We start from the raw sequence: 25,830 nt of genomic DNA, 5'->3' as shown, positions 1-25,830 counted from the left end.
TCTTTGCTACTTAAATAATCATCCAATATTATAAACAATTATAACTGTTTCAATTATTAACTCCAGAAGTACATTATGCCCGCACTCAGTTAAAAAAACTGGATGATAAATCAAATAGCCCCCAAAACTGTAATGAGGATCATCAAATGAGATTAACCCATGCTCATGCCTGCTTGGTGAATCTTTAACAGGAGACTAAATTTCTAAATAATAGCTCTCCAATTTCAGATGGCGTTAAGGATGAATTTCTTTTTTCAAAGGGTCGTTAGTCTTTAGATTACTGTGCCCCGGAGAACACCAAAGGCTTGGTCATTGAGTATATTGAAAGCTGAATTAGATAGATCGTTGATGTATGGAAGAGTCAAGGGTTATATAGTGTAGAAGAAAGTAGAATCACTGTCACAAGATTAGCCAGAATCTTATTGAATGGCTGGAGAGGTGAAACCTACAGAGATTAAAAGATACTGGAAGATTAGCCCTCATATGTCTGAAAGAAGGAATTTCTGCAATGAGCCTTACTGATGGAAGTCACTTCAAGGATCTTAGAAGATGAAGGAAAATGAATAATACTTGCTTACTTCAACAAAATGAGGAACAGCTGAACTCTTGGAAGCTAGAAATAACTAAATATCAGTAACTTTTAACCTCTAAATGTAAGCAAACTGGGAGGTGCAGGTATTTAAAAAAGAATAAAGTCACAAGATTCCACTGTTTTGAACAATAAAGAATAAGCTTTACTACACAAAGTTAGAACAGTAATACAGTCTCCAATACATATGGAAAGCTTACATTCTATCGTCTGGAGAAAAATCCACAAAACACATCAAATAGTAAATGAAATCAAGTCAGATATCACAAATTTGTTGGCAATTCAAATACCCACCACCACCACCCACCTAGCGTCAAATAATGCTGCCTTTAATTTGCCAGGTTGTAGAAGTCACAGGTTTGAAAGGTAGTGCCAAACATTCTTGGTGACTTATTGTCATGAATATTGTGGATGGCACACATATTTGAAATTGTGCACAAATGGTGGAGAGAATGAATGTTTAGAATGGTGGGCAGGATGCCAACCAGGCCTGAGGATGTGGAGTTCCTTGAATTTGTTAGAGGCACTCTCATCCAGTCAAGTGCAATTGAATTCTATCACACTCCCCAATTGTGTCTTGTGTATTGTGGACAGGCTTTGGACATGTTGTTTGTGACACACTGAGTGACTAAATTTCATTAAAGCTTCAAAAAGGATTACAGTCCTTCACTTTTGATGATCTACCCTTGAAACTCCTTCATGGACTTCCTCAAAAAGCTTTTGAGATAATCTTTCTTTCCTGGAAGTTCACTCCCCTGAGTTCTGGAAATTGCACTCCAGCACTTAACACACAGGTGGATCTACAAAGCCATACATTTAGCAGATGTCACATGTACCAATACTATATTACATGTAGCCTTTGAAGCTATGGAACCCACAAAACCAAAACTAGAAATTCTGAGGGATTGAGCATCTTTGATTCACCACAAGCCAAGAAAAAGCAATAGTAACATTTAGAATAGCTGATTTTGGAAAAAGTCATGCTCAATAGTATTTGAGCATGAAATCAGCAGGTTTCAGATGAGTGTTATTGGAAGAGGGCATGTTTGTATTGTTGGGAATGCATAGTCCTTTAAAGGAAATGTGCCGGAAACAGGAAAAGATGGAAGGCTTTGGAAAATTTCTGGATGGAAGAGGCTGTACCGTGTGACTTCTTGGAACTGAAAGGGTTAAGTTTGTGGTGGTTCACCTACTGTTACAAAAAGTCAGATAACCTTGTGAAAGAAAGACAATTCAAGCACTTAAGGGTGATAAGAGATGAACTTTGTGGCTTTAATTGTGATTTGAAAGAGATAGTGGGGTGGGGGGGGGGAGGTGTGCGGGTCAATGGATTGAAGGCTGCTAAGAACATTCTTCTGGAATTTTTCTGTTTATCCAGTATGGATCTGTCAATGGAATAAAATACCTCTCTCCCTCCGTCTCTGTCATTGCAAAGAAGACATCTCAATGCATAATTGGCTGAAAAACATCCCTCTCTTCTGTCTGAAGTGTTTCTGAGGACCTGAGAAAGTTGCAAATATCAGAATCTCTGACAAACTCAAATTCTGAAAGCTAGGTTATTATTTCTATTCAGCAGCTTAAATGTAACTTTCAATCTGAACTGAAGTATTGACTGAAGATTTTCCATCATTATATAGCGATCTGTCCACAGGAAATGTCAGGAACTGTGAAAAATCATTCCTATTTATAACAGAGATTGCTGAAAAAGCTTAGCAGGTCTGGCAGTATCTGTGGAGAGAAACCAGAGTTAATGTTTTTGGGTCCGGTGACCTTTCCTCAGAACTAGTTAACTCTGATTTCTCTCCACAGAAGCTGCCAGACCTGCTGAGCTTTTCCAGCAATTTCTGTTTTTATTTCCAATTTACAGCATCTGCAGTTCTTCTGGTTTTTATTCTATTTATAGTTTGAGTTTGGACCTCTGGCCCAAAGACTTTTTTTTTCTCATTTGCCTTTTTCTTTAAAAACAACCCATATCATTTGTGCAGAACTGTATTGTCTTGTTTCTCATATGTCTATGTTTGTTTGGCACTAAGGTGATACCATTTAATTCTGGAATATGACTTCGATGTTATCCACTTCATTTTATTACATACTCATAATGTGGGTGTTACTGATGCCCAGAAGGATATCACATTGGTGCTGGTCCGAACTCACATGTAGTCTAGACTAGATGAGGGTGGCATTTTTCTTTCCCTGAAGACCATTAATGAACTCAATGGGTTTTCCCAACAATTGATAATGGCTTCATGGTCATCATTAGACTCCTAATTCCAGATCTTTATTCAATTCAAATTTCACCATCTGCTGTGGCAGAATTCAAGCCCAGATCCTTAATACAGTTACTGGGTTTCTGGATTAATAATTTAGTGAGAATATCTCTAACACCATCACCTCCCCTTAAACCACCAGGTTCAAAAATTTTGTTTCTATTAAAAAAGTTCTGCTAAAGGAACTTAGTGACAATTTATTTTATTCAGGGTGCTAGTGATAAAGGGAGATAGTTTTTCATTTTAGTCAATGAATCAAAGCATTTACACTGCTATTATGTTCATACAGTAATAGGGCTCAGTTAGCAGCAGAGTTCTTCTGTCAGAGTTGTAGCAGCATTGTCGAAACTAGAATCTAACTAAACCACAATAATGTTAAGAGATGTTGCTTTCCATGTGAAGATAAGTAAGGCAGCTTGGGCCTGGATATTACACACCATAGCCAAGTCTGGGCTATATGAAATAAAGTGGGTTCCCAGTCTGTTACTTTCCCACCTAGCCCAGGCTTATTCCTATTATTTAAGTATTGCATCCATAAATAACAATTAAGGGCCAGTTCACCCTGATATTACACTGGCCATGCATAGTATGTTTGGCATGAGCAGGCTAGCAGTTTATTTAGTTTTTAAAATGGAGTGATGGAAAGCAATACCAACTTTGGAGGGCTGCTCTTTGCACGTCACTCAAACAGAAAATAGTAGCCATCTTCATTCCTACCTGCAGAGTGTCTGGGGTTCACTTGGGCTTCTTTATTTCTTGAATTTTTATCTATAGTTCTGGCAGCAACCATTACAGAGCTCTGGAGTTGCCTAGATGATTGAAGTTCCTGAAGTTCCTTGCAGCCATGATGAAGGCCAGGTAGGATAAAGTAGTGCAGAGTAGAATTTCTGTTCCTCTGGGGTCAGTGCCAAAATTGGGAGAGCTGCGTTACAGACTAGTCAGGCAATTGGCTGGCATTGTCTTGATTCCACGAGTATGACTATGTCCCAACAATCGACGACACCATCCCTGGGTATGTCATTTCCTACTGTCAAGACAGGCAGTGGTATATAGTCAGAGGACACATTCCTTGGGAATTCTCAACATTGGCTCTAAATACATGAATAGGAAAGGTTTGGAGGGATATGTGACAGGAGCAGGCAGGTGGGACTAGTTTAGTTTGGGATTATGTTTGGCATGGGCTGGTTGGACTGAAAGGTCTGTTTCCATGTTAAATGATTCAATGTCTCTAAGATTCTATAAATCTCATAACATCAAATCAAACATTGTCAAGGAAGCCTCCTGCTGATTACTATGTACACCCCATCCTCAGCTGATGAATCATTACTCCTCCATGTTGAAAATCACTTGGAGGAAGCACTGAGGTCGTCAAAAGCACAAGTACTCTGAGGTGGGAGATTTCAATGTCCATCACCAAGAGTGGCTTAGCAACTCCACTACTGACCATACTGGTTGAGTTTTAATGGGCATTAATGCTAAACTGTGTCTGCAGCAGATGGTGAGGGAATGAACAACAACAGAAATATATGCTTGGCTTCCTCCTCACTAATTTGCTGGCTGCAGATGCATCTGTCTATGACAGTATTGGTAGAAGTGACCATAGTACAATATTTGCCAAGACTGAGTCCCATTTTCACACCGAGGATACCATCCATTGTGTTATGAGGCACCAACTCTGAGCTAAGTGAGATAGATTTCAGACGGATCTAGGAATTCAAGGCTAGACCATGAGGCTCTGTGGGCCATTAGTAACAGCAGAATTGGGCTGAAACACAATGTGTGACCTTATGGCTTGACATGTCTCCAGTCCACCATTACCATCAAACCAAGGCTCAAAGCTAGTTCAATGAAGAGTGAAGGAGGTCATGGCAGAAGCAGCATGAGGCAAACCTAAATGTGAGGTGTCAGCTGGGTGAAGCCACAAAATTGGATTACTTGCATGCCAAACAATTTAAGCTGCAAGTGATAAATGGAGCTAAGTGATTCTATAAACAATAGAACAAATTTAAACTCTGCAGGCCTGCCACATCCTGTCATGAATGACAGTGTAAAACTGAATAAAAGATTGGAGGAAAAGGCTCCACAAATATCCCAACCCTCAATAATAGGTGAACACAACACATCAGTGCAAAAGATAAGGCTGAAATGTTTGCAACCATCTTCACCCAGAAAAGCTAAGTGAATAATACATCCTATCTTCCTCCAGAGGTTCCCAGCGTCTGATTGAGCTAAGCTTCAATCAATTTGATTCACTCCACATAATATCAAGACATGGCTGAAGGATATTATAACGGCCAAGGATCTTGACAATATTGTGGCAATAATAGTGAAGACTTGAGCTCCAGAACAAACCACACCCCTAACTAAATTATTTCAACACAGCTACAACATGGGTATCTACCCAACAAAATGAAAATCACTGAAGGACATCTTATACACAAAATTTAAAACAAATCCAAGCTGCCCAGCTACCACCCTATCAGTTTACTCTTCATGATCAACAAAGTGACGGAGTACTCAAACAGCACTTCCTTAGCAATAACAAGATCACTGGTTCTTAGATTGGATTTTCCAGGGGCCATTGAGCTCCTGATCTTGTTACAGCCTTAGATCACTCACAGATAAAAGAGCCGAATTTCAGAGGTTTGTAATAGTGACTGCCCTTGACATCAAGGCCGTGTTGACTGAATATGGCATCATAGAGTTCTAGCAATACTATAATCCATGGGCATCAGTGCAAGACTTTCTACTGGTTAGAATCACACCTGGCACAAAAGAAGATGGTTTTATTTGTTGAATGTTAGTCATCAAAATTTCAGGACATCTCTGCAGGAGTTCCTCAGGACAGTGTCCTTGGCCCCCTATCTTCAGCTACTTCATCAATTCCTCCATCAGAATGTCAGAAATGAGGTGAGATTGTTCATTCTTGCCCAATGTTCAGTATCATTTGCAACTCCTTAGATACAAATCTTTTCATGTTCATGAAGCAATAAGATTTTGACCAGCTTTGCCAAGAGAGAATCTAACCATTGTTACTTGACATTTAATGGCATTACCATCACTGAAACTCCCACTATCAAAATATTGAAGGTTGTAATTGAGCACTGAAATGGACCAGCTATTTAAAAGCTGTAGTTAGAAGAGTACATCAGAGACTAAGAACCTTGCAACAAGTAACTAATCTCTAGTGTCCCTAACATCTGTCCACCATTTACAAGACACAAGTCAGGAATGGAAAAGCACAGCAGGTTAGGTAGCGTCTGAGGAACAGGGGAGTCAATGTTCCAGGCACAAGCATTCATCAGGGCTGATGAACAGCTTATGCCTGAAATGTCGATTCTCCTGCTCCTCGGATGCTGCTTGACCCGCTGTGCTTTTCCAGCACCACACTCTCAACTGCAGTCCTCACTTTCTACAAGTCAGGTATGGGACGGAATACTACCTACTTGCTTGCATGAGTGCAACTTCTCACCGTTTCACATTACCCAATGCAAAATAACACACTTGATAGGCACCACATCCATAAACTTTCACTCCCACCACCATCGATGCGCAACAGCAGCAGTATGTGCCATCTACAAGATGCTCTTAAGAAATTCACCAAAGGATTTAGCTAGCACCTTCTCAATCCATAACCACTAGCAGCTAGAAGGGCAAGGAGCAACAGATACATATGAACACCACCATCTGTAATACTCTCCCCAGAAAGACTTCAAACTCCCTCTCTCATGGCATTGCGGGCCTACCTACTCATACAACTCAATGACTGGTTATCAGGTAAGGAATTTTGTAAGATATCTGAAACAGGCAGAATACAATGACCAATGTTGGTTACAGTTAGATTTGTGACAAAACCAGTCAAGAAGTTTCAGTGAGGCTGATCCTGACATGGGGAGCGTCTTGCTCTATGTTTTATGATTTTCTCAAGCCCCTTGGTGAGATTTTCATTAGGCAGCAGCAAGTTGCCAATTTACGATGATAGTAGCTTGTTAAATGCCTTGTTGATAGCCAAACTTGTGTCATTAATATTGAGATACCTCTCTTATTAGATTTGCCAAACAGGCTTGACACTGAGGAAACTCAACATGGAACTTAAAGGAGTTACATGGTGGATTTTGTTTGCTGCTTGTTCTGAATGACCTCCATGCTGCTTACAAACAAACTGCAATTTAGGGAATAATCCATAAGCAGCAGCTGCGCACATCCTTTATTAGCGGGCATCAGTATCCAGCATCTGTTGACCCATCACAACCATTATATACCTCACCATGACACTGATACATCACTCATAAAGCACAGGGTGCCTTTACAGGGTGCACTGGTGACCAGTATTGAAAGCTTGATGCAAGGACACTGTACACTCTTGGACATGTAGCTCATGAATTGGCTTCGGCTGCATCCCAAGGCTGCTCACTTATACCTTTAGTGATCGCTCACATGGTGCCTACCTCCGTACCATGTCTGTTATTCTGCTAATGCTTCAGCCAGGACCAAATGCTCTCAGAAGTGCTATTTTTAAGTGCTGTTTGCTCAGACAGGCCACTTGTCATTCCCATCATTAAGGATCTGATGGTGGGGAGAACTTCTTGCTGTCAGATCACAACATCACACTATTGCCAAATTTATCGATAGGAGCGAGTTTCATTTGATTAAGGTACAGGCCTTCTATGGTCACCATTATCAATTCCTGGACCCTATGCTCAGTACACTGCTTATTGCCATAATTTTCACATCCTTAAGCACTCAAACCTAGTGCTTCTGAGGGTCCATGTTTCATACAAAACTAGTTGTTTGAGGGAAAAGACTACCCAGTGTTACCCTGGCTCAGGACACTATTGCACAACCCCCTGATTGATGTGGTGTGCAGGTTTAATGCTGTCCATGCATTGACCACAGCCACGATGGAGAAAACGATAGGGCTATTGAAAACACAGTTCCACATTTGGATCAAGCTGAAGGTGCCCTTGAGTATCGACTGTGTACACAGACAGACTGTGGTACACAATCCTGGCATGCTGTTTGGAGCAGACCATGAGGGCATGTCTTGTTGCTGAGGAACTGGGGAATGGAAGCAGTCTTCTGAGGACAAGGACACTGGGGAGGAGGAAGATACTGTTGTCCATGACAGCACTCAGATGAATTAGGCACTACAAGATGGACCTCAATGGCACCTTCATTCAGCACACAATCATGGTCTGTAAAATATTCTTTGGCCATGATGCCAAAATCTGGTTTGCAGTCAGGGTGAACTTCTACCTTGATTGGAGTTTGTTTCTGTTCCATTCAGCTTTCTGTAAATAAAAGCCCATTCTTGTATTTGTCTGGTTGGTTACCTATGTATAAAGCATATCCTCGAACCTCATTTACTGCAACTGTTGCTCTCGATGTGTTCTCCTCTTCATCTGAGAGACCGAACATAAACTGCAGAAAAGTTCAGGGAACATCTCTGGTCTGTACTGACCAAACAACACCACTTTCTGGTGGCAATCCATTTCAACACCCCTTCCTTCCTCCCCCCATGTGTCCATTCTGGGCCTCCTCCATTGCCTAAACAAGGCCACTCACAAAGTTGAGAAAAAACATCTCATCTTCCGCCTCAGAAGCTGACAACCACTCGGCCTCAATGTTGAATTCACAAGTTTCGAACTCTCACCTCCCCCCTACCCATCTCAGATCCAGCCCTCTAATTCAGCACCATCCTCTTGACCTAATCTACCTGTCCACCTTCCTTCTCACCTATCCACCTTCACACTTCCAACTGACCTATCACCATCACCAGCTGCCATTACTCACCTATTACCATCACTATCTACCGTTGCCCACCAATCACCATCCCACCTACCTTTCCCCTAGCCCCAACTTCTCTCCCCTATTTATTTCTCAGCACCCTTCCCCCTCCCCATTCCTGATGAATGGTTGTCCCCGAAACATTGACTCTCTTGCTCCTCAGATGCTGCCTGACCTGCTGTGCCTTTTCCAGCAGCACACTTACAACAGTTCACAGACTGTGTGTAATACTCCCCTACTGGACAAAGATAGCTGCAAGTATACACTAGAGAACAGAGTAGCACTATCTTAGGGGAAGTTCAGACAGGATATGGACAGGTAAAGTATGTGGTCTGATGGTTAAACATGAACTAAGTTGAGAGAATGGAGTTGTTGCATGTCTGAGAGAATGTCAGCCATAATGGTTACATACTGTGGGAAACATGGCTTCACGGCCGCTTTGCTATGCCATGGCAAGGAAGGGGCATTGCCAGATTGCCACTGCTTGTCTGGATGCTCTACAGCCTTTCAAAGATGAGACAGATGCGAGTGGTGCCAGCCTTTTGCCTACTAAGCAGCAAATTATTCTCGAATGGAAGAGTGTTAAAATTGGACCCGAACTGGATGTGAGAAATGCCATAGGAACAAGTAAGTAATTAATGTGGCAAGTTTGGTAAGATATAGAAAGATAATTTGTTAAGTTTCTAGGAGGGGAACCCTCCAAAAAGCTGGACTTACCCGAAAGCAATACATGGCTCAGCCCGCAATTTATTTTTATCTCTTTATTTTTGATGGGAATCGTAACTGCTTTGATATCCTGTGGAGGTGTTAATGTTTCTAAATATATTGATTTGATATTTCATGTTGTTAACTATCAGTCTGTTCCTGCTGTATTTAAAACAATGGATCAACTATCAAGAAGATTAATGTAAATTTATCATAATAAGGTCTATTGCATAGCTGACTCCCATAATTCATTGCAATATGTTGACCAATCAGCTGGTAATGATGATCCTAGAAGTGTGAGATAGATAGTTGACATTACAGTTATGGACAAGCTTCCTCCCCAAATCATTTTTAATCTTTCTTCAACAAAGGAAGATTCATTCTTGTTGTGTCAGGTTAAATGTTTCTCATCAATGGTTACATGTCAACATTGATTACAGTTAAGATACCAACAAAGAAAGCAGAGTTGCATTTCAAAATGTTGACTATACTACATATCCATTTATACTCAATGAAGATGATCATTTAAAAGCAAATAATTCAAAGAGCCAAAATATCAGCAGTATCATTTTGTTTTAACAATGTTTGGATTGTGCGTTCTTCCCAAGGCATGTAGCACCACCATCTTTAGGGGGTGGATGATTACAGCTCCTTGTTCGCTGCTTTGAACCATTTTGGCAAGGTGACCATCCTGACCAACAGCTCCAATTTCCATTAGTGGGCCCTTTGAAAGAGAAAGACATCAATGTGAAGTAAACTTTGAGAAGATTACGTACAACTAATTGCAGAATGGCAGTGCATTCTTATGTAACAACGATTGTAAAATAATTTCAAAATGCATAGCCATAAAAATATTTTTGCTTGGTATCTCTCAGTATATCAGTAATACATTTCCTGGATTGCATTAATTGCATCCAAGGCAGTAGCATCTGAAATAATTAAATAAATAAATAGAAGAAAGCATTAGATTGGTGGGGGAGTTGCATTTTTGATTAAAGTGAGTTTCACAGCAGAAATCTGAGATGAAATAACTGAAGAACCATCCAATGAGGCTTTGAGGGTAGAACTAAAAAATAAGAAAGGGATGATGACATTATTGGGTTGTACTATAGGCTCCCAAACAGTCAAGCGGAATTAGAGGAACAAATATGCAAGGAGCTCGGAGAGACTTGCAGGAGCAATAGGGTTGTCATAGTAGGGGATTTTAATTTTCCTAACATAGACTGGCACTGCCATAGCTTTTAAGGGCTTGGATGGGATGGAATTTGTTAAGTGCTTTCAGGAAAGTTTCCCCAAGTAGTATATATAGGGTCCTATTTGGGAAAGGGCAAAACTCGACTGAATCTTGGAAAATAGGGCAGAATGGGTGATAGTGGGGGAGCAGTTTGGGACTAGTGACCAGAGTTCTATTAATTTTAAAAGATTTATGGAGAGGGACAAAACTGGTCCACAGGTTCAAGTTATAAATTGAGGGCAAGGTGAATTTTGATGGAATTAGACAAGAGCTTGTGGGGCTGATTGGAGTGGTTTTGTTTGCAGACAAAGGGACCTCTGGCAAGTGGAAGACCTATAAAAGTGAGATAGCTACAGTTCAAGGTCTATATGATCCTGTGAGGGTGAAAGGCAAGGTTGACAGGAATAGGAAACCCTGGATAACAAGCGATATTGAGGCTTTTACACAAAAAAAGGAGGCAGGGCTCAGGTACAGGCAGCTGGAGTCAAGGGAATCCCTGGAGGTACACAGGGGATACAGGAGGTTACTGAAGAAGGAAATCAGGACAGAAAAATGGGGACATGAGATAGCCTTGGCTAAGAAGATTAGGGGGAATCCAAAGAGATTCTCTCACTATATCAAAGGAAAAAAGAATAACTAAAGAGAGAAAAAGATCCCTCAAGGACCAAATTGGACGCTTATGTGTAGAACCGCAGGAGATGGCAAGGTTCTTAATGAATATTTCTCCGCTGTGTTTACCATTGAGAAAGACATGAAGACTTGGGAACTTAGGGAAGTTAGTGGTCATATCTTGGGGATAGTCCATATCACAGTAGAGCAGGTGTTGGACATATTAGAATGCATGAAAGTGGATAAATCACCTGGTCGTGACTAGATATATCCAAGAACATTGCAAGAGGCTAGAGAAGAATTTGCAGGGGCTCTGGCTGATATTTTTGCATCATCTTTAGCCACAAGTGAGGTCCTGGAAGACTGAAGGGTAACAGATGTTGTGCCCTTATTCAAACATGGCTGCAAAGAAAACTCTGGGTACTCCTGACCAGTAAGTCTGACATCTGTGGTCGGTAAATTACTTGAGAAGATTCTGGTGGAGATAAGATGTACATGCATGTTGGTGGGCCGCACTTGGAGTACTGTGTTTAGGTTTGGTCACCTTGCTACAGGAAGGATGCTACTAAACTGGAAAGAATGCAAAAGAAATTTACAAGATTGTTACCAGGACTCAACGGTCTGAGTTATAGGCAGAGGTTGGACAAACTAGGACATTTTCTTTGGAGCGTAGACAACTGTAAGTTATCTTACAGAAGTGTATAAGATCATGTGATGCAGGGATGGGTGAATACACTGAGTGCTTTTCCCAGGGTTGGGGAATCGAGGACTAGAGGGCATCAGTTTAAGATTGGACAGGAAAGAATAAAAGGGAACCTGAGGGGCAATTTTTTAACACAGAGGGTGGTACGCACATAGGACAAATACATGGACCAGAAAAGTTTAGAAGGATATGGGTCAAATGCAGGGAAATGGGGTTAGAGTGGATGGACATCTTGGTCGGCATGGACCAGTCTGGGCCAAAGGGTCTGTCTCCATGTTGTAGGACTGTATGACTCATTAGATTATCTGAATAATTTGCAGTTAACAGAACAAAATTGCACCCTCCAACCAGTTGGCAATGATGTTAAAATTCAAGTTTGATATTCAAAGTTATTGGAACTGAATTATGAATATTTCAGGATTGTACAGCTGGACAAAATCAGCATATGTTGTTTGCAGCCTAAAGAGTTCATAAAAAGTCAGGTTAATGAACTCAACTGAAGGGCTTTTGCCCGAAATGTCAATTTTCCTGCTCCTTGGATGCTGCCTGACCTGCTGTGCTTTTCCAGAACCACTCTAATTTAGACTCTGGTTTCAAGCATCTGCAGCTCTCACTTTTGACTCAACTCCAATCCTGTATGGGTTAAATCCAATTTGTTCTTCTGTCTATTAAATTTCCCATTATTCTCTAGTCAAGAACACATATCCATAGTGGGCATCAAGCTCTCATTATGTCACATGTTTCAGTGTCAGAAGTATGAATGCTTCAAGGATATTTTCTGTCTTTGAGCAAAGAATTTGAACTAGGTGAAAGGTATTTTTTAAAGGAGTTTGAAGTATCCAATTCAAATGAGTTCAGATAAATTTCTGGTAGTTTTTAGTGGGTGGCACAGTTAGCACAAATACCTCACAGCACCAGAGACCTGGGTTCAATTCCTGCCTTAGGCAACTGTCTGTGTGGAGTTTGCACATTCTCCCCAAGTCTGTGGGGGTTTGTTCCGGTTTCCTCCCACATCCAAAAATGTGCGGGTTAGGTGAATTGCCTGTAGTGTTAGCTGTAGGGGAATGGGTCTGGGTGGGTTGCTCTTTGGTTTGGAGGGTCGGTGTGGACTTGTTGGGCCGTAGGGCCTGTTTCCACACTGTAAGTAATCTAATCAAAAGTGACTAAAACAGAAATTAAATAAGTAACACTAAGCAAACAGATGAGGGGATTAAAATCACTGTGTTTATGATCAATGTTACATTTATTGTTACTATTACATTTTAAGCAGTAACATGGATCCCTGCCGTATGGATTCCTATGATACCTGTCAACTTACCCTTTCGTTTAGTATCCTGGCACGCTTTCCCTTCATAACCAGGCAGACATTCACAGGTACAGACGTTGTCCAGAAGAATTGCTTTTCCATTATTATAGCACACAGGACACCTACAGGGATTAAACTCTGCCACGTACTCTTCCAAGGCTCTTTTTAAATTTTGTTGTTTAATTTCAACAGACGGAAGATTACTTCTGGCCACCAAGTCATAAATTGGCATGAGCTGCAAGATTAGAACAAAAAATATTTAAAAAGTAGATTTAATCCAAAGTTTAAGTCACAGTTTCTTGTGCCATAGATATGCCTATAAATGCAAAAACATTTGCTCCGCTCACTGATTTTAGGCCAGGACAAATTGGAGCTAAAACAGAAATTGTTGGAAACGTTCAGCAGGTCTGGTAGCATCTGTTCTGAGGAAGGGTCACCGGACTCAAAACATTAACTCTGATTTCTCGTTACAGATGCTACCAGACTTTCTGAGCATTTCCAGCAATTTCTGTTTTTGTTTCTGATTTACAGCACCAGCAGTTATTTCAGATTTCACAATGGAGCTAGTAGGTTAATAGCAATTGATGAGTTTATCATCTATAACGTATAATATGAATGTAAAATTGCTATGAATTTGAAACTGATGATTGTTATCTCAACTAATATTGTACATATTAAATATGATTAGATTCCCTACAGGGTGGAAACAGGCCCTTTGTCCCAACAAGTCCACACTGAAGATTAACCCACCCCCCTCTGACTAATGCACCTAATACTATGGACAATTTAGCATGGCCAATTCACCTGACCTACACATATTTGGATTGTGGGAAGAACCCCGCACAGACATGGAGCTGATCTAGCAGAAGTGAAGTGGGATACTAGGCCAGGAAGTGGATCAAAGAAGCATGAGCAGATATTTAAAGGGATATTTCAGAGCACTCCAAGTAAGTCCACTCCTATTACAAATAAAAATTCCAAGGAGATGACCCATCACCAGTGGTTAACTAAAGAACTTAAAGAAAATTAAAGAAAAAGACTTTGATGTTGCTGAGCATGTAAGACCACTTGCTTTCTAATAAAGAGAAAAATATGCTTCCAGAAACTTATCTCTAAGGAAAGACTTCCAAAAAAATGAAACCAGACAGACCCAACACACCATGCTTCTATGGATTACCCAAAATTCACAAACAAGGAGACCCACAGTCTCACTACCTGGAAACACCAACTTACAGATTGGCCAAGGAGCTAGACCAAAGACTAAAACACTGAGTAGAAGGCTCACGCCACTCCACCCACTCCATCCAATAATTCCTGAAGACCATCAAAGACACTAAGATAGAAGAGGATGAAATAATGGTCTCCTTTGATGTAACAGCCTGGTTTACTTCAATCAACATTAACCTGGCCAAGGAAACTCTGACTACACAATTAGAAGAACCAAAGACACATACACTAAACACAACTAACTTCATCGACAAGGGGAATATCATCAAGCTAATGGACCTATGCCTTACCACCTACTTCACCTTCAACAACAAAACTTACAGACAAACTAATGGAACACCCATGGGATATCCGATATCAGGGTTGGATGTGCCAGTGTTGGACTGGAGTGTGCACACCCACCTGAAGAAGGGGCAACGCTCTGAAAGCTAGTGCTTCCAAATAAACCCATTGGACTATAACCTGGTGTTGTGTTAGTTTTAGCTTACTTCCTCAAGACCTTCTGAGGAGCCTATGTTGGATGGTATAGCCCCATGTTAAAATTGTCGATGTTTCTTGTAACAAATGGAATCTTTCTTCAATTCATAAATCAGCAGCTCAATTTCCTCTAGAATCTTTCTTCAAAAAATTCTCTCCCTCTGCTCATTTTCAGTAATAAGCTCATGTGTTATTTAAGAGCTGACTAACACTTTCTTTTTGCTCTGTATATTTGTTTCAATATCTTTATGTCAGCTGTTTGTTATAATTTTGGGCTATGCTATATCCAAGACTTTGATGTTGCTTAGCATGTAAGACCACTTTCTTTCTAATAAAGGGAAAAATATGCTTCTAGAAACTTATCTCTAAGGAAAGGTTCAAGCATAACAATAAAAATCATTCCTATCTTTTGTCTACGCATATCTATTCACAGTTCAGTTTTGTTTTCAATTCTTTGTAGTCTTTTGATGGAAAATTATCTTTTTTCACATATTTGTCTCAATTTTTTCTTTGTCAATTTATCAAAGGGCTTGTCAACTTGTATTACAGATATTCCTCAGTAAATGCATTTTGTTCATAAATCTTTAGTGTTTAAACATAAGTAAAGCTAATTGTCCATTTTGAGATTTTCAGCATTTCAATGGCCTATTTTTGATAGTTTTTTTTTATTTGAAGGTGTCATTGACTAGGCTAACATTTATTGCCCATCTTCAATTGCTCAGATGGCAGTAGGTCTAGAGTCACGTGTAGGCCAGACCAGGTAAGGACGGCAGTTTCCATACCTAAAGGGCATTAGTGAACCAAATGTGTTTTTTTCCTGACAGTCAGCAATTGTTGCATGATCATCACGAGTCCCATAGTTCCAGATTTTTTTTCAAAAGTTGAATTCAAATTCCACCATTTACCATGATGACATTCAAACCCAGATCCCCAGATTAACAGTCCAACGATAATACCACTAGGTCATCTCCTCCTCATAAAGTGCATTCCTTGTACATGATTAAGACAGTGAATATCAATTTCGCACAAACAACTATTTAAATACATTGAAACTGAACTAAAATATAAAGACAATGCCCTGATGGTATCTTTTTACCTCAAAGTCAATCACAGCTGGCAGATATTTCAAAGATTTACCCCAATGTCGATACATTTTGACATTTGGTACTCCATGACCTAATAATCCAGCACTTGATTTCAGGTCTCCTCCTAGTACATGTGGAAGAACATCTTCAACAAGGCTACTTGATGTTTCTGAAGCTAAATAATAATTAAAGAAAACCATTATTTTTACATAGTTAAATCATTTCTGTCAGATGAAAATTCGATACCATAATGAAATGAATATAGGAAAAGTCAAAGTTATTTCTAAATATATTAAACAGAGTGGAAAACATTTTGCTATGGACAAGTAGAGTCCTCAACTATCTTGACTATTCATAATGTTATTTATATTTATATTTTAATTAGTTTTCAGATAAATTTTGAACACTTCTCCACGTTTGAACATGTAGGGAGAATTTTACTCAAAGAGAGGTGTGGTGGAATGAGTGGGAGTAAGTTCTAAATTGAGGTTGAGAAACCTAGAAGTTACTGAGGGACAAGTAAATTTTTCCGTAAAAGTGTTCAAACATTTGAAGCAATTTAGTATAACATACTTTGCCTTTAACTCCAAGTGATTGAGTTGCCATTTTATTTATAAAATTTTTCAGTGTACTTCACTTCTGTAGGAGCAGTAAATAATTTTTTTAAAATTCTACTAAAATCTGATATTGTGACTCACAAAGCTTTATTTGGTGAGGTACTTACGTTCTTTATGGTCCAACTTATTTTTACAAAGGTTGCCCTTTATGGAGCCACCCACTTTCAAAGGTCCTTTTGAAACCACTACTCCTAGTGATCCTGCAACGCAAAAGCCAGCTTCGGATGCAGTCACATCTTTAAGATAATGAAAGAACATGGGCCATAAGATATAATGTAAAAGAAGCCATTCAGCCAATCAGCTCTCCTCCACCATTCAATGAGATTATAGTTGATCTGACAATCCTCAACTCTATTTTCTTTCTGCCATTTCTCCACAATATAACCTTTGATTCCCTTATTTATTAAAAATCTGTCTATCTCACCTGCCTATTTCTTCCATGCAAGACTTTTCATTATACAGATCACAGAAGGGAGCAGCGAGAAATCAGAATATTATGTTGCCTCCCTGGTGCCAGGATCAAGGATGATTCAGAGGGAATGTTCTCAAAGGGAAGAGGGACCAGCAGGAGTCATTGTACACATAATTACCAATGGTGAAGGAAAAATGATGAGATTCTGAAGGGAGAATGTAGAAAGTTAGACAGGAATTTGGAAAGGAGGTCCTCAAGGGTAGTAATATCTGGATTACTCCTTGTGTTACGAGCTAGTAAGGGTAGGAATAGGAGGATAGAGCAGATGAATATGTGGCTAAGGAACTGGTATATGGGAGAAGGATTCACATTTTTGGATCATTGGAATCTCTTCTGGGGTAGAGTGACCTCTACAAGAAGGATGGATTGCACCTGAATTGGAAGGGGACTAATATATTGGCAGGGATATTTGCTAGAGCTGCTCAGGAGGATTTGAACTAGGGGGGTCTCCAAGGGAGATACTGAGGAAAGAGATCAATCTGAGATGGTACAGTTGAGAAAAGAAGTGAGTCAAACAGTCAGGGCAGGCAGGAGCAAAACAGCGAGTAAGGTAGGACTGATAAATTAAACTGCATTGATTTCAATGCAAGAGGTCTAACACAGAAGGCAAATGAACTCAGGGTATGGTTAAGTACATGGGACTGAGATATCATAGCAACTACAGAAACGTGGCTCAGGGATGGACAGGACTGGCAGCTTAATGTTCCAGGATAAAAATGCTAAATAGGAAGGATAGAAAGGGAGGCAAGAGAGAAGGAGGAATGGCGTTTTTGATAAGGGATAGAATTACAGCCGTAGTTAGAGAGGATATTCCCGAAAATACATCCAGGAAAGTTATTTGGGTGGAACTGAGAAATAAGAAAGGGATGATCAATTTATTGGAATTGTATTATAGACCTCCCCCCCCTCCCCCAGGGGACAGAAGATAGCTTTGGCAAGTAGGGTTAAGGAGAATCTAAAGGGTTTTTACAAATACATTAAGGACAAACGGTTATCTAGGGAGTGAATAGGGCCCCTCAAAGATCAGCAAGGTGGCCTTTGTGTGGAGCCGCAGGAGATGAGGGAAGATACTAAATGAGTATTTTGCATCAATGTTTACTATGGAGAAGGAACTGGAAGATATAGAATGTAGGGAAATAGATGGTGACATCTTGACAAATGTCCATGTTACAGAGGAGGAAGTGTTGGATGTCTTGAAACACATAAAGGTTGATCAGGACCTGCTCAGGTGCACCTAGAAGTCTGTGGGAAGCTAGGGAAGTGATTGTTGGGCCCCTTGCTAAGATATTTGTGTCAATAATCACAGGTAAGATGCCAGAAGACTAGAGATTGGCTAATGTGGTACCTTGATTTAAGAAAGGTGATAAGGACTAGCCAGGGCACTATTGACCAGTGAGCTGCATTTTGGGAAAGCAAATCTGAGCAGGACTTCTACACTTAATGGTAAGGTCCTAGGGAGTGTTGCTGAACAAAGAGACCTAGGAGTGCAGGTTCATAGCTCCTTGAAAGTGGAGTCGCAGGTAGATAGGATCGTGAAGAAGACGTTTGGTATGCTTGCTTTTATTGGTCAGAGTATTGAGTACAGGAGTTGGGAGGTCATGTTGCGGCTGTATAGGACATTGGTTAGACCACTGTTGGAATATTGCATGCAATTCTGGTCTCCTTCCTATTGAAAGGATGTTGTGAATCTTGAAATGGTTCTGAAAAGATTTACAAGGATGTTGCCTGGGTGGGAGGATTTGAGCTATTGGGAGAAGTTGAACAGGCTGGGGCCATTTTCCCTGGAGTGTTGATGGCTGAGAAGTGACCTCATAGAGGTTTATAAAATCATAAGGGGCATGGATAGGATAAATAGATAAAGTTTTTTCCCTGCGGTGGGGGAGTCCAGAACTCGAGGGCATAAGTTCAGGGTGAGAGGGGAAGATATAAAAGGCACCTAAGGTGCAACTGTTTCATGCAGAGGGTGGTGTGTTTATGGAATGAGTTGCCAGAGGAAGTGATGGAAGCTGGTACAATTGAAACATTTAAAAGACATCTGGATGAGTATATGAATAGGAAGGGTTTCAAGGAATATGGGCCACGTATTGGTAAATGAGACTAGATTAGGTTGGGAATCTGGTCGGCATGGATGAATTGGACCGAAGGGTCTGTTTCCGTGCTGTACATCTCTTTGACTCTAAGTGTGTTTAACTACATGTGCATACTTTCCCCATACATTGCAGCAGGCATAATAAATGAATCACAAAGTTATGTTATTGTAATTGCTGTGCAATACAACAGAGTTTGAACTAATATTTCATCTCTTCCCCTTGATGAAATGTTACCATACTATTGTATTATTCTAACTTGTTTTAAACAACAAAAGTATTAAATGTCACAAACCTGACTCTGCCAATACCTTCTTATTCAGAACAAGAATGAATTCATAAACACCTCCCAGTGTTCCTGAAGCATAGTAATGAGTACCATAATCTGCAATGAATTTAGCGTACATTCCATAATTGTATTCATCTGGAAGTTTCATTAGGGATTGAGTCATATCTTCATCCAAAAGTAAATTATATCTCCTCATTTTGAAGTGAGCAGTTTGAATTTTAGTACGAACACGAACAAAACTAACATCCTAAAAAAAAGTCAACGCTTTATCTGAACAACTGTTTAAAAGGAGTAATGTCACATTATTTCGATCATAGATGTTTCCACTAAGTTAATCAGTCAGTGTCTATAATGTAGGAGACTACATTTCGGTTCATGTAAACTCTGATCTGTTGGATTCAGTCAGTTTGGTTTATTGTTGTCATACATTCAATGATATTGAAAATAAGATTAACGTAAATGTAATAAAGCTCAAACATTGAAATCAGATCAGTGTAAAACTCAATAAGCGGATAATGTCCATAAAGTACTTGTTTCTATTTTATAATCTAATTGTCTGTTGACACAAACCAGCAAGACCAACAGTCTCCTCAAAATTAATTGACCCTAGCTTAGGCATACTGACAAGATCCATTCAAGATGTTCAGATTGGTTCAGGACCTCAAAGCACTGAAGTGCACACATTAGCAGATGCAAACTATTTCACATCCAGGTTAGATTAGTTTAGATTCCCTACAGTGTGGAAACAGGCCCTTCGGCCCAACCAGTCCACACCAACCCTCCGAAGAGTAACCTACCCAGACCCATTTCCCTCTGACTAATGCACCTAAAACTACAGGCAACTTAGCACGGTCAATTCACCTGACCTGCACATCTTGGGACTGTGGGAGAAAACCCACGCAGACACAGGGAGAATGTGTAAACTCCACATAGAGAGTCACCCAAGGCTGGAGTCGAGCCTGGGACCCCAGTGCTGAGGCAGTAGTGCTAACCACCGAGCCACCGTGCCACCCCTATTATGTCTTCTCTCTGCTAACTTACACTCACAGAGCTGTCATTCATTCTAATTCTGCCACTATATATGCATCACACCAAGGGTGACTGATTACAGTGCATAACATCAGATGCATTATGTTCAGTCAGACGTTCAGTGTTCCTGCCCATTGTGGTTCTTAATTACTCACTGGGGACACCTCACCACTGTGCATGGTTAGGCATGGTCTCAAACTAACCTTGCACCAATTCTGATCATACTCAACCTCTTCATTGACTTGTTGCAAGAAAAGCTGAACCATAACCATGTTAAGGGGACTAAGTATGGTGGATCAGATTGGGGCATCAGGCTCCTTATGCACTTTGAGGAAAAGATCATGAACGTGACAGGATCTTTGCTGTGTGATAAGCTTATCTGAGTCTGCAAAAGGATATAGCCAGGTTCAGCACAAACTTGGCAAATGGAATATAATGTGAGAAAATGTAAGATTCTGCACATTAGCAGGAACATAGGAAATAAGAGCAGGTCTAGGCCACTTGGACAATTGAGTCTGTTCCATCATTCAACAAGATCTTTTCTTGGATTCAGATCCACTTACCTGCCCACTCACTATAACCCTTAATTCCTTTACTGTTCAATTATCCATCTTTGCCATAAAAACATAATGACGTAGCCTCAACTTCTTGGGGCAGGGAATTCCACAAATTCACAAACCTTTAGGTGAAAAAGTTCCTCCTCAACTCAGTCCTCAATCTTATTTTGAGGCTTTGCCCCCTAGTTCTAGTTTCACCTGCCAGTGAACACAACCTCCCTGCTTCTATCTTATCCATTCCCTTCATAATTTTATATGTTCCTATAATATTCCCCCCTCATTCTTTTAAATGAATATAGTCCAGTGTAATTGGTATCTCCTCATAAGGCAACTCTCTCAACTCTGGAAGGAACCTGGTGAACCTCCACTGTACTCCCTCCAATGCTCTAAGTAAGGAGACTAAGATTGTACACCATACTCAGGTGTGGTCTCACCCGCACCCATACAGTTGCAGTGTTACCTCCCTGTTTTTAAACTCCATCCTTCTAGCAAGGAAGAACAATATTCCATTTGCCTACTTAATTACCTGCTATACCTGCAAACTAACCTTTTGTGATTCATGCATAGTGGCACCAAGGTTCCTCTGCACAATACCATACTGTAATTTTTCACTATTTAGAAAAGCAATCCATTTGCTCTAATTCCAACCAAAATGGATGACCTCACATTTATCAACATTGTACTCCATCTTGCCAACACACTTAACCTATCTATATCCCTCTGCATATTTTCACTGTCCTCTGCACACTTTGTTCTATCACTCATCTTAGTGTTATCTGCAAACTTTGACACCTTACACTTGGTTCCCAATTCCAAATCATGTATTTAAATTGTAGACAATTGCAATTTTAACATTGATCCATGAGGCACACCACTAGTCATGATCACCACTAGTCATGATTGCCAACTACAAAAACACCCATTTAGCTCCACTCTTTGCTTTGTGTTAGTTAATCAATCCTCTAATCATGCTGATACATTACCCATAAAACTGCACATCTTTATCTTCTGCAGCAGCCTTATTTGCAACATCTTGTTGAATACCTTCTTAAAAGCCAGACATACCACATCTCCATTGTCCAGTGTGCTCATAATATCCTCAAGGTATTCCAGTAAATTAGTTCAACATGATCTGTCTTCCATGAACCCATGCTGCATCTGCCCAATGAGACAATTTTTAATCCAGATATCTGGTAATTCTTCCATGATGATAGGTTCAAGCATTTTCCCCATTACGGAAGTTAAGCTAACAGGCCTATAACTATCTGCCTTTTGTCTACCTCCTTTTTTTAAACAGTGGTATCACATTTGCTGCTTTCCCATCAGTTGGAACTCACTGCAGAGTCCTGCAAATTTTGGAAAGTTTCCACAAGTGTATTTGCTATTTCATCTGCCATCTCTTATAGTACCCTGGGATGCATTCCATCAGGGCCAGGAGATTTGTATACCTTTAGCCCCATTAGTTTTCCCAGCAATACCTCTTTAGTGATAATGATCATTTCTAGGTCCTCACCTGCCACAATCTCCTCATCATTAATTATTGGCATGTTATTTGTGTCTTCCACTGTGAAGACCGACGCAAAATACCTATTAAAAGCTTCGGCCATTTCCTCATTTCTCATTCTTAAATCCCCTTCTCATTCTCTAAAGGTCCAATGTTTACCTTATGAAGGGCTTATGTTCAAAACGTCGATTTTTCTGCTCCTCGGATGTTGCCTGACTGGCCGTACTTTTCCAGCACCACGCTTTTCGACAGTGTTTACCTTAGCCACACTTGTTTGTTTCATACATTTGTGGAAACGTTTGCTCTCTGTTTTTATATTTGGGCTAATTTATTCTCATAGTCTATCTTATCTTTCTCTATAGCTTTTATTGTGGCTTTTTATTGGCTATTTAAAGATTTGCAAATCCTCTAGTTTCCCACTAATCATTGCCACTTTGTATGCATTGGATTTCAGTTTGATACCCTCTTTCATTTCCTTAGTTATCCATGGCTAATTATCCCTTTTCCTACAGTCCTTCCTTTTTACCGGTACATACTCTTGCTGAGTAAGATCACTTTGAAAGTCTTCCACCGTTCCTCACTTGTCCCACCATTTAGTCTTAGCCAACTTCTCCCTCATCCCATTGTAGTCCCCTTTCTTTGAGGACAAGACTGATATTGGATTATACCTTCTCACCTTCCATCTCTGTGTTAAATTCAAATATACTGTGATGGTTCCTCCCAAGAGGACCTCTAACTATGACATAATTAATTATTAATTATTCCTGTCTCATTAGAGGAGAATAGAGGGGCTGAATGTTATTAAAATGTAGAAAGTCTACGGCACAGAGGGATTCAGGAGGGCTCGTGCAAAAATCACAAGAAGTTAGCATTTAGGTTCAGCAGGTAATAGGAAAGGCAAATGGGTTATTCACCTTTATTTCAAAGGGAATAAAATAGAAATAGAGCTAGTCAACAGAAGTTTTGTAATGCTGATACCAGGCGTGGAGGCATTGTCTTAAGAGAATAGATTTTGAATAGATTAGGGCTGAATTCATTGGAGTATAGAAGACTGAGAGGAGACCTGATTGAGACATACAAGACTATTAGAAGACTCGAATGGGTAGATATAGAAAGGTTGTTTCCTCTTGCAGAGAGTTTCCGACTGGTGTGATGAATCTCAAAATCAGAGGTCACCCATTTAAGACAGAGCTAGGGAGGAAGTTTTGCTTAGATTCCAGTGAATTTATGGTATTCCCCACCATATAGGGCTGTCAAGACTGGGCCAATAACTACATTCAAGGCTGAGATAGACAGATTTTTAATTAGTAAAGGAATCAAGGGTTATCAGGTAAAGGCTGGAAAGTGGAGTTAAGGATTATTAGATCAGTCATAATCTTTCTGAAAGGTGCAGCAGACACAATGGACTGAATGGCCCATTTCTTCTCTCGTGTCTTATCATCTTATAGGAGGGTGAGCCTGCACGTGGACAGGAATTCTCAGTAGGTCAGGGCTCGGTAGACCAAAGATCACCAAGATACGGACACTCGTGCCTTCAAATTTGCCAGGGCTTAACAAATACCAGGCTTCCTCCACCCTAGCTGTGGAACTATGGCTTGGCCCAGATATGATGAAAGGGAGAGGAAGAAAAAAAAAATTCTGAGGGCTCAATGGTGACATTGGTGTTCAAACATGATGCCAAGACTTACTTACTTCTATTGCTTTAACTGCTATCTATTGTTGTCTTAGTGTTGCAACATGTTGCACTGAATATGACACCAAATTAAACTTATCCCTTCTGTCTCCCAAGGTCCATATCCCTTCATTACTTGCTTATTCATGTCCTTATCTAAAAGCCCCTTAAACAGACATATTGTATTTGCTTCTACCACTATCCCTGGCAACACACTCTAGGCACCTACCACTTTCTGTGGAAAACTGCCCTTACATCCCCTTTGAATTTTCCCCCTCTTCCCTTAAATGCATACCCCCTAGTATTTGATGTTTTAACTCTGGGAAAAAAATTCTGACTCTCAACTGTGTCTTTTCCTCTCAAAACTTTATGAACTTCTATCGGGTCTCCCATCAACATTCATCACTTCAGTGAATACAACCCCAATTTGTCCTTATAGCTCATGCCCTCTAACCCAGGCAGCATCCTGGTAAATCTCTTCTGCAATCTCTTCAAAGCCTCCACATCCTTCCTGTGATATCCAGAAAACAGCCTTCCGATACTACCCTCTAACCACGGAGAAGCCAATTCTGAATCCAAATGGCAATGTTACCCTGGATCCCATGCGTCGTAATCTTCTGGATGAGGTACCTTGTTGAAAGCTTTACTAAAATCCTTGTAGACAACATCCACTGGTCTACCTCATTGATCACCTTCATTACCACCTCAAAAAATTCAATCAAGTTAGTAGGGCATAACCTGCCCCACACAAAGTTGTGCTGACTGTCCCTTAATAGGCCATACGTTTCTAAATCTGCGCATATCTAATTCCTAAAAATCCTCTCCAATAGCTTCCCAACCACTCTCTGTACTGAAGCTTAGGCCTTACCTTGGATTGGTAAATTATTATGGAAAATTCATCTGCAACTTGACCTCCATCCTGGCACCCCTACATTTGCTATTGAAAAGGGGTCAATCTTGACACTGGTCTCATAGCCAAAATATAGACTTTAGGGAGATGAAGAGGCAACTATTGTCATCTCAGGTGTTAGAACACTACAATCCCAAGTGAGATATGGCACTAATTTGTGATGCCTCCCCATGCAGTGTCAGGGTAGTGTTGGCTCACCAATGGCCCAGCAGAGAGGAATGCCTGATAACATATGCTTCCCAGACTTTGGCTGATGAAGCTACACCCAGACAGAGCAGGGAGGTTTGGCGGTCATGTTTGGTGTAAGAAAGTTACATCAATACCTTTACAGATGTAAATTTACAACAGTAATGGACCACAACACCCTGCTAGGACTACTTAAAGAGGAGAAAGTGAGGACTGCGGATGCTGGAGATCAGAGCTGGAAAATGTGTTTCTCCAGCTTCCTCATTTCCCCTCCCCCCACCTTATCTCAGTCCCAACCCTCGGACTCAGCACCGCCTTCTTGACCTGCAATCTTCTTCCCGACCTCTCTGCCCCCACCCCCTCTCCGACCTATCATCCTCACCTTAACCTCCTTCCACCTATTGCATTCCCAATGTCCCTCCCCCAAGTCCCTCATCCCTTCCTTTTATCTTAGCCTGCTTGGCACATCTTCCTCATTCCTGAAGAAGGGCTTATGCCCGAAACGTCGATTCTCCTGC

At 40.5% G+C, this 25,830-nt stretch overlaps 1 protein-coding gene across 1 annotated transcript in view; it reads right to left on the bottom strand.

The window, feature by feature from the left end:
* Window positions 1-9,923: 9,923 nt before the first annotated feature.
* c8a (complement component 8, alpha polypeptide) overlaps window positions 9,924-25,830 on the bottom strand; it is a 45,238-nt gene continuing 29,331 nt past the window's right edge. Inside the window, exons 7-11 of the mRNA XM_060829800.1 lie at window positions 19,461-19,701; window positions 16,714-16,842; window positions 16,001-16,164; window positions 13,213-13,435; window positions 9,924-10,072 (exon numbers count right to left, since the gene is read on the bottom strand). Of these exons, the coding sequence (XP_060685783.1) occupies window positions 9,924-10,072; window positions 13,213-13,435; window positions 16,001-16,164; window positions 16,714-16,842; window positions 19,461-19,701 (906 nt within the window). The remainder of the gene's footprint in view (window positions 10,073-13,212; window positions 13,436-16,000; window positions 16,165-16,713; window positions 16,843-19,460; window positions 19,702-25,830) is intronic.

Source organism: Hemiscyllium ocellatum, chromosome 9, assembly GCF_020745735.1.
Source record: "Hemiscyllium ocellatum isolate sHemOce1 chromosome 9, sHemOce1.pat.X.cur, whole genome shotgun sequence".
Classification (NCBI taxonomy): domain Eukaryota; kingdom Metazoa; phylum Chordata; class Chondrichthyes; order Orectolobiformes; family Hemiscylliidae; genus Hemiscyllium; species Hemiscyllium ocellatum.
The sequence above is the reverse complement of the archived record's forward strand: the minus strand, read 5'-3'. Positions and strand labels throughout refer to the sequence as shown.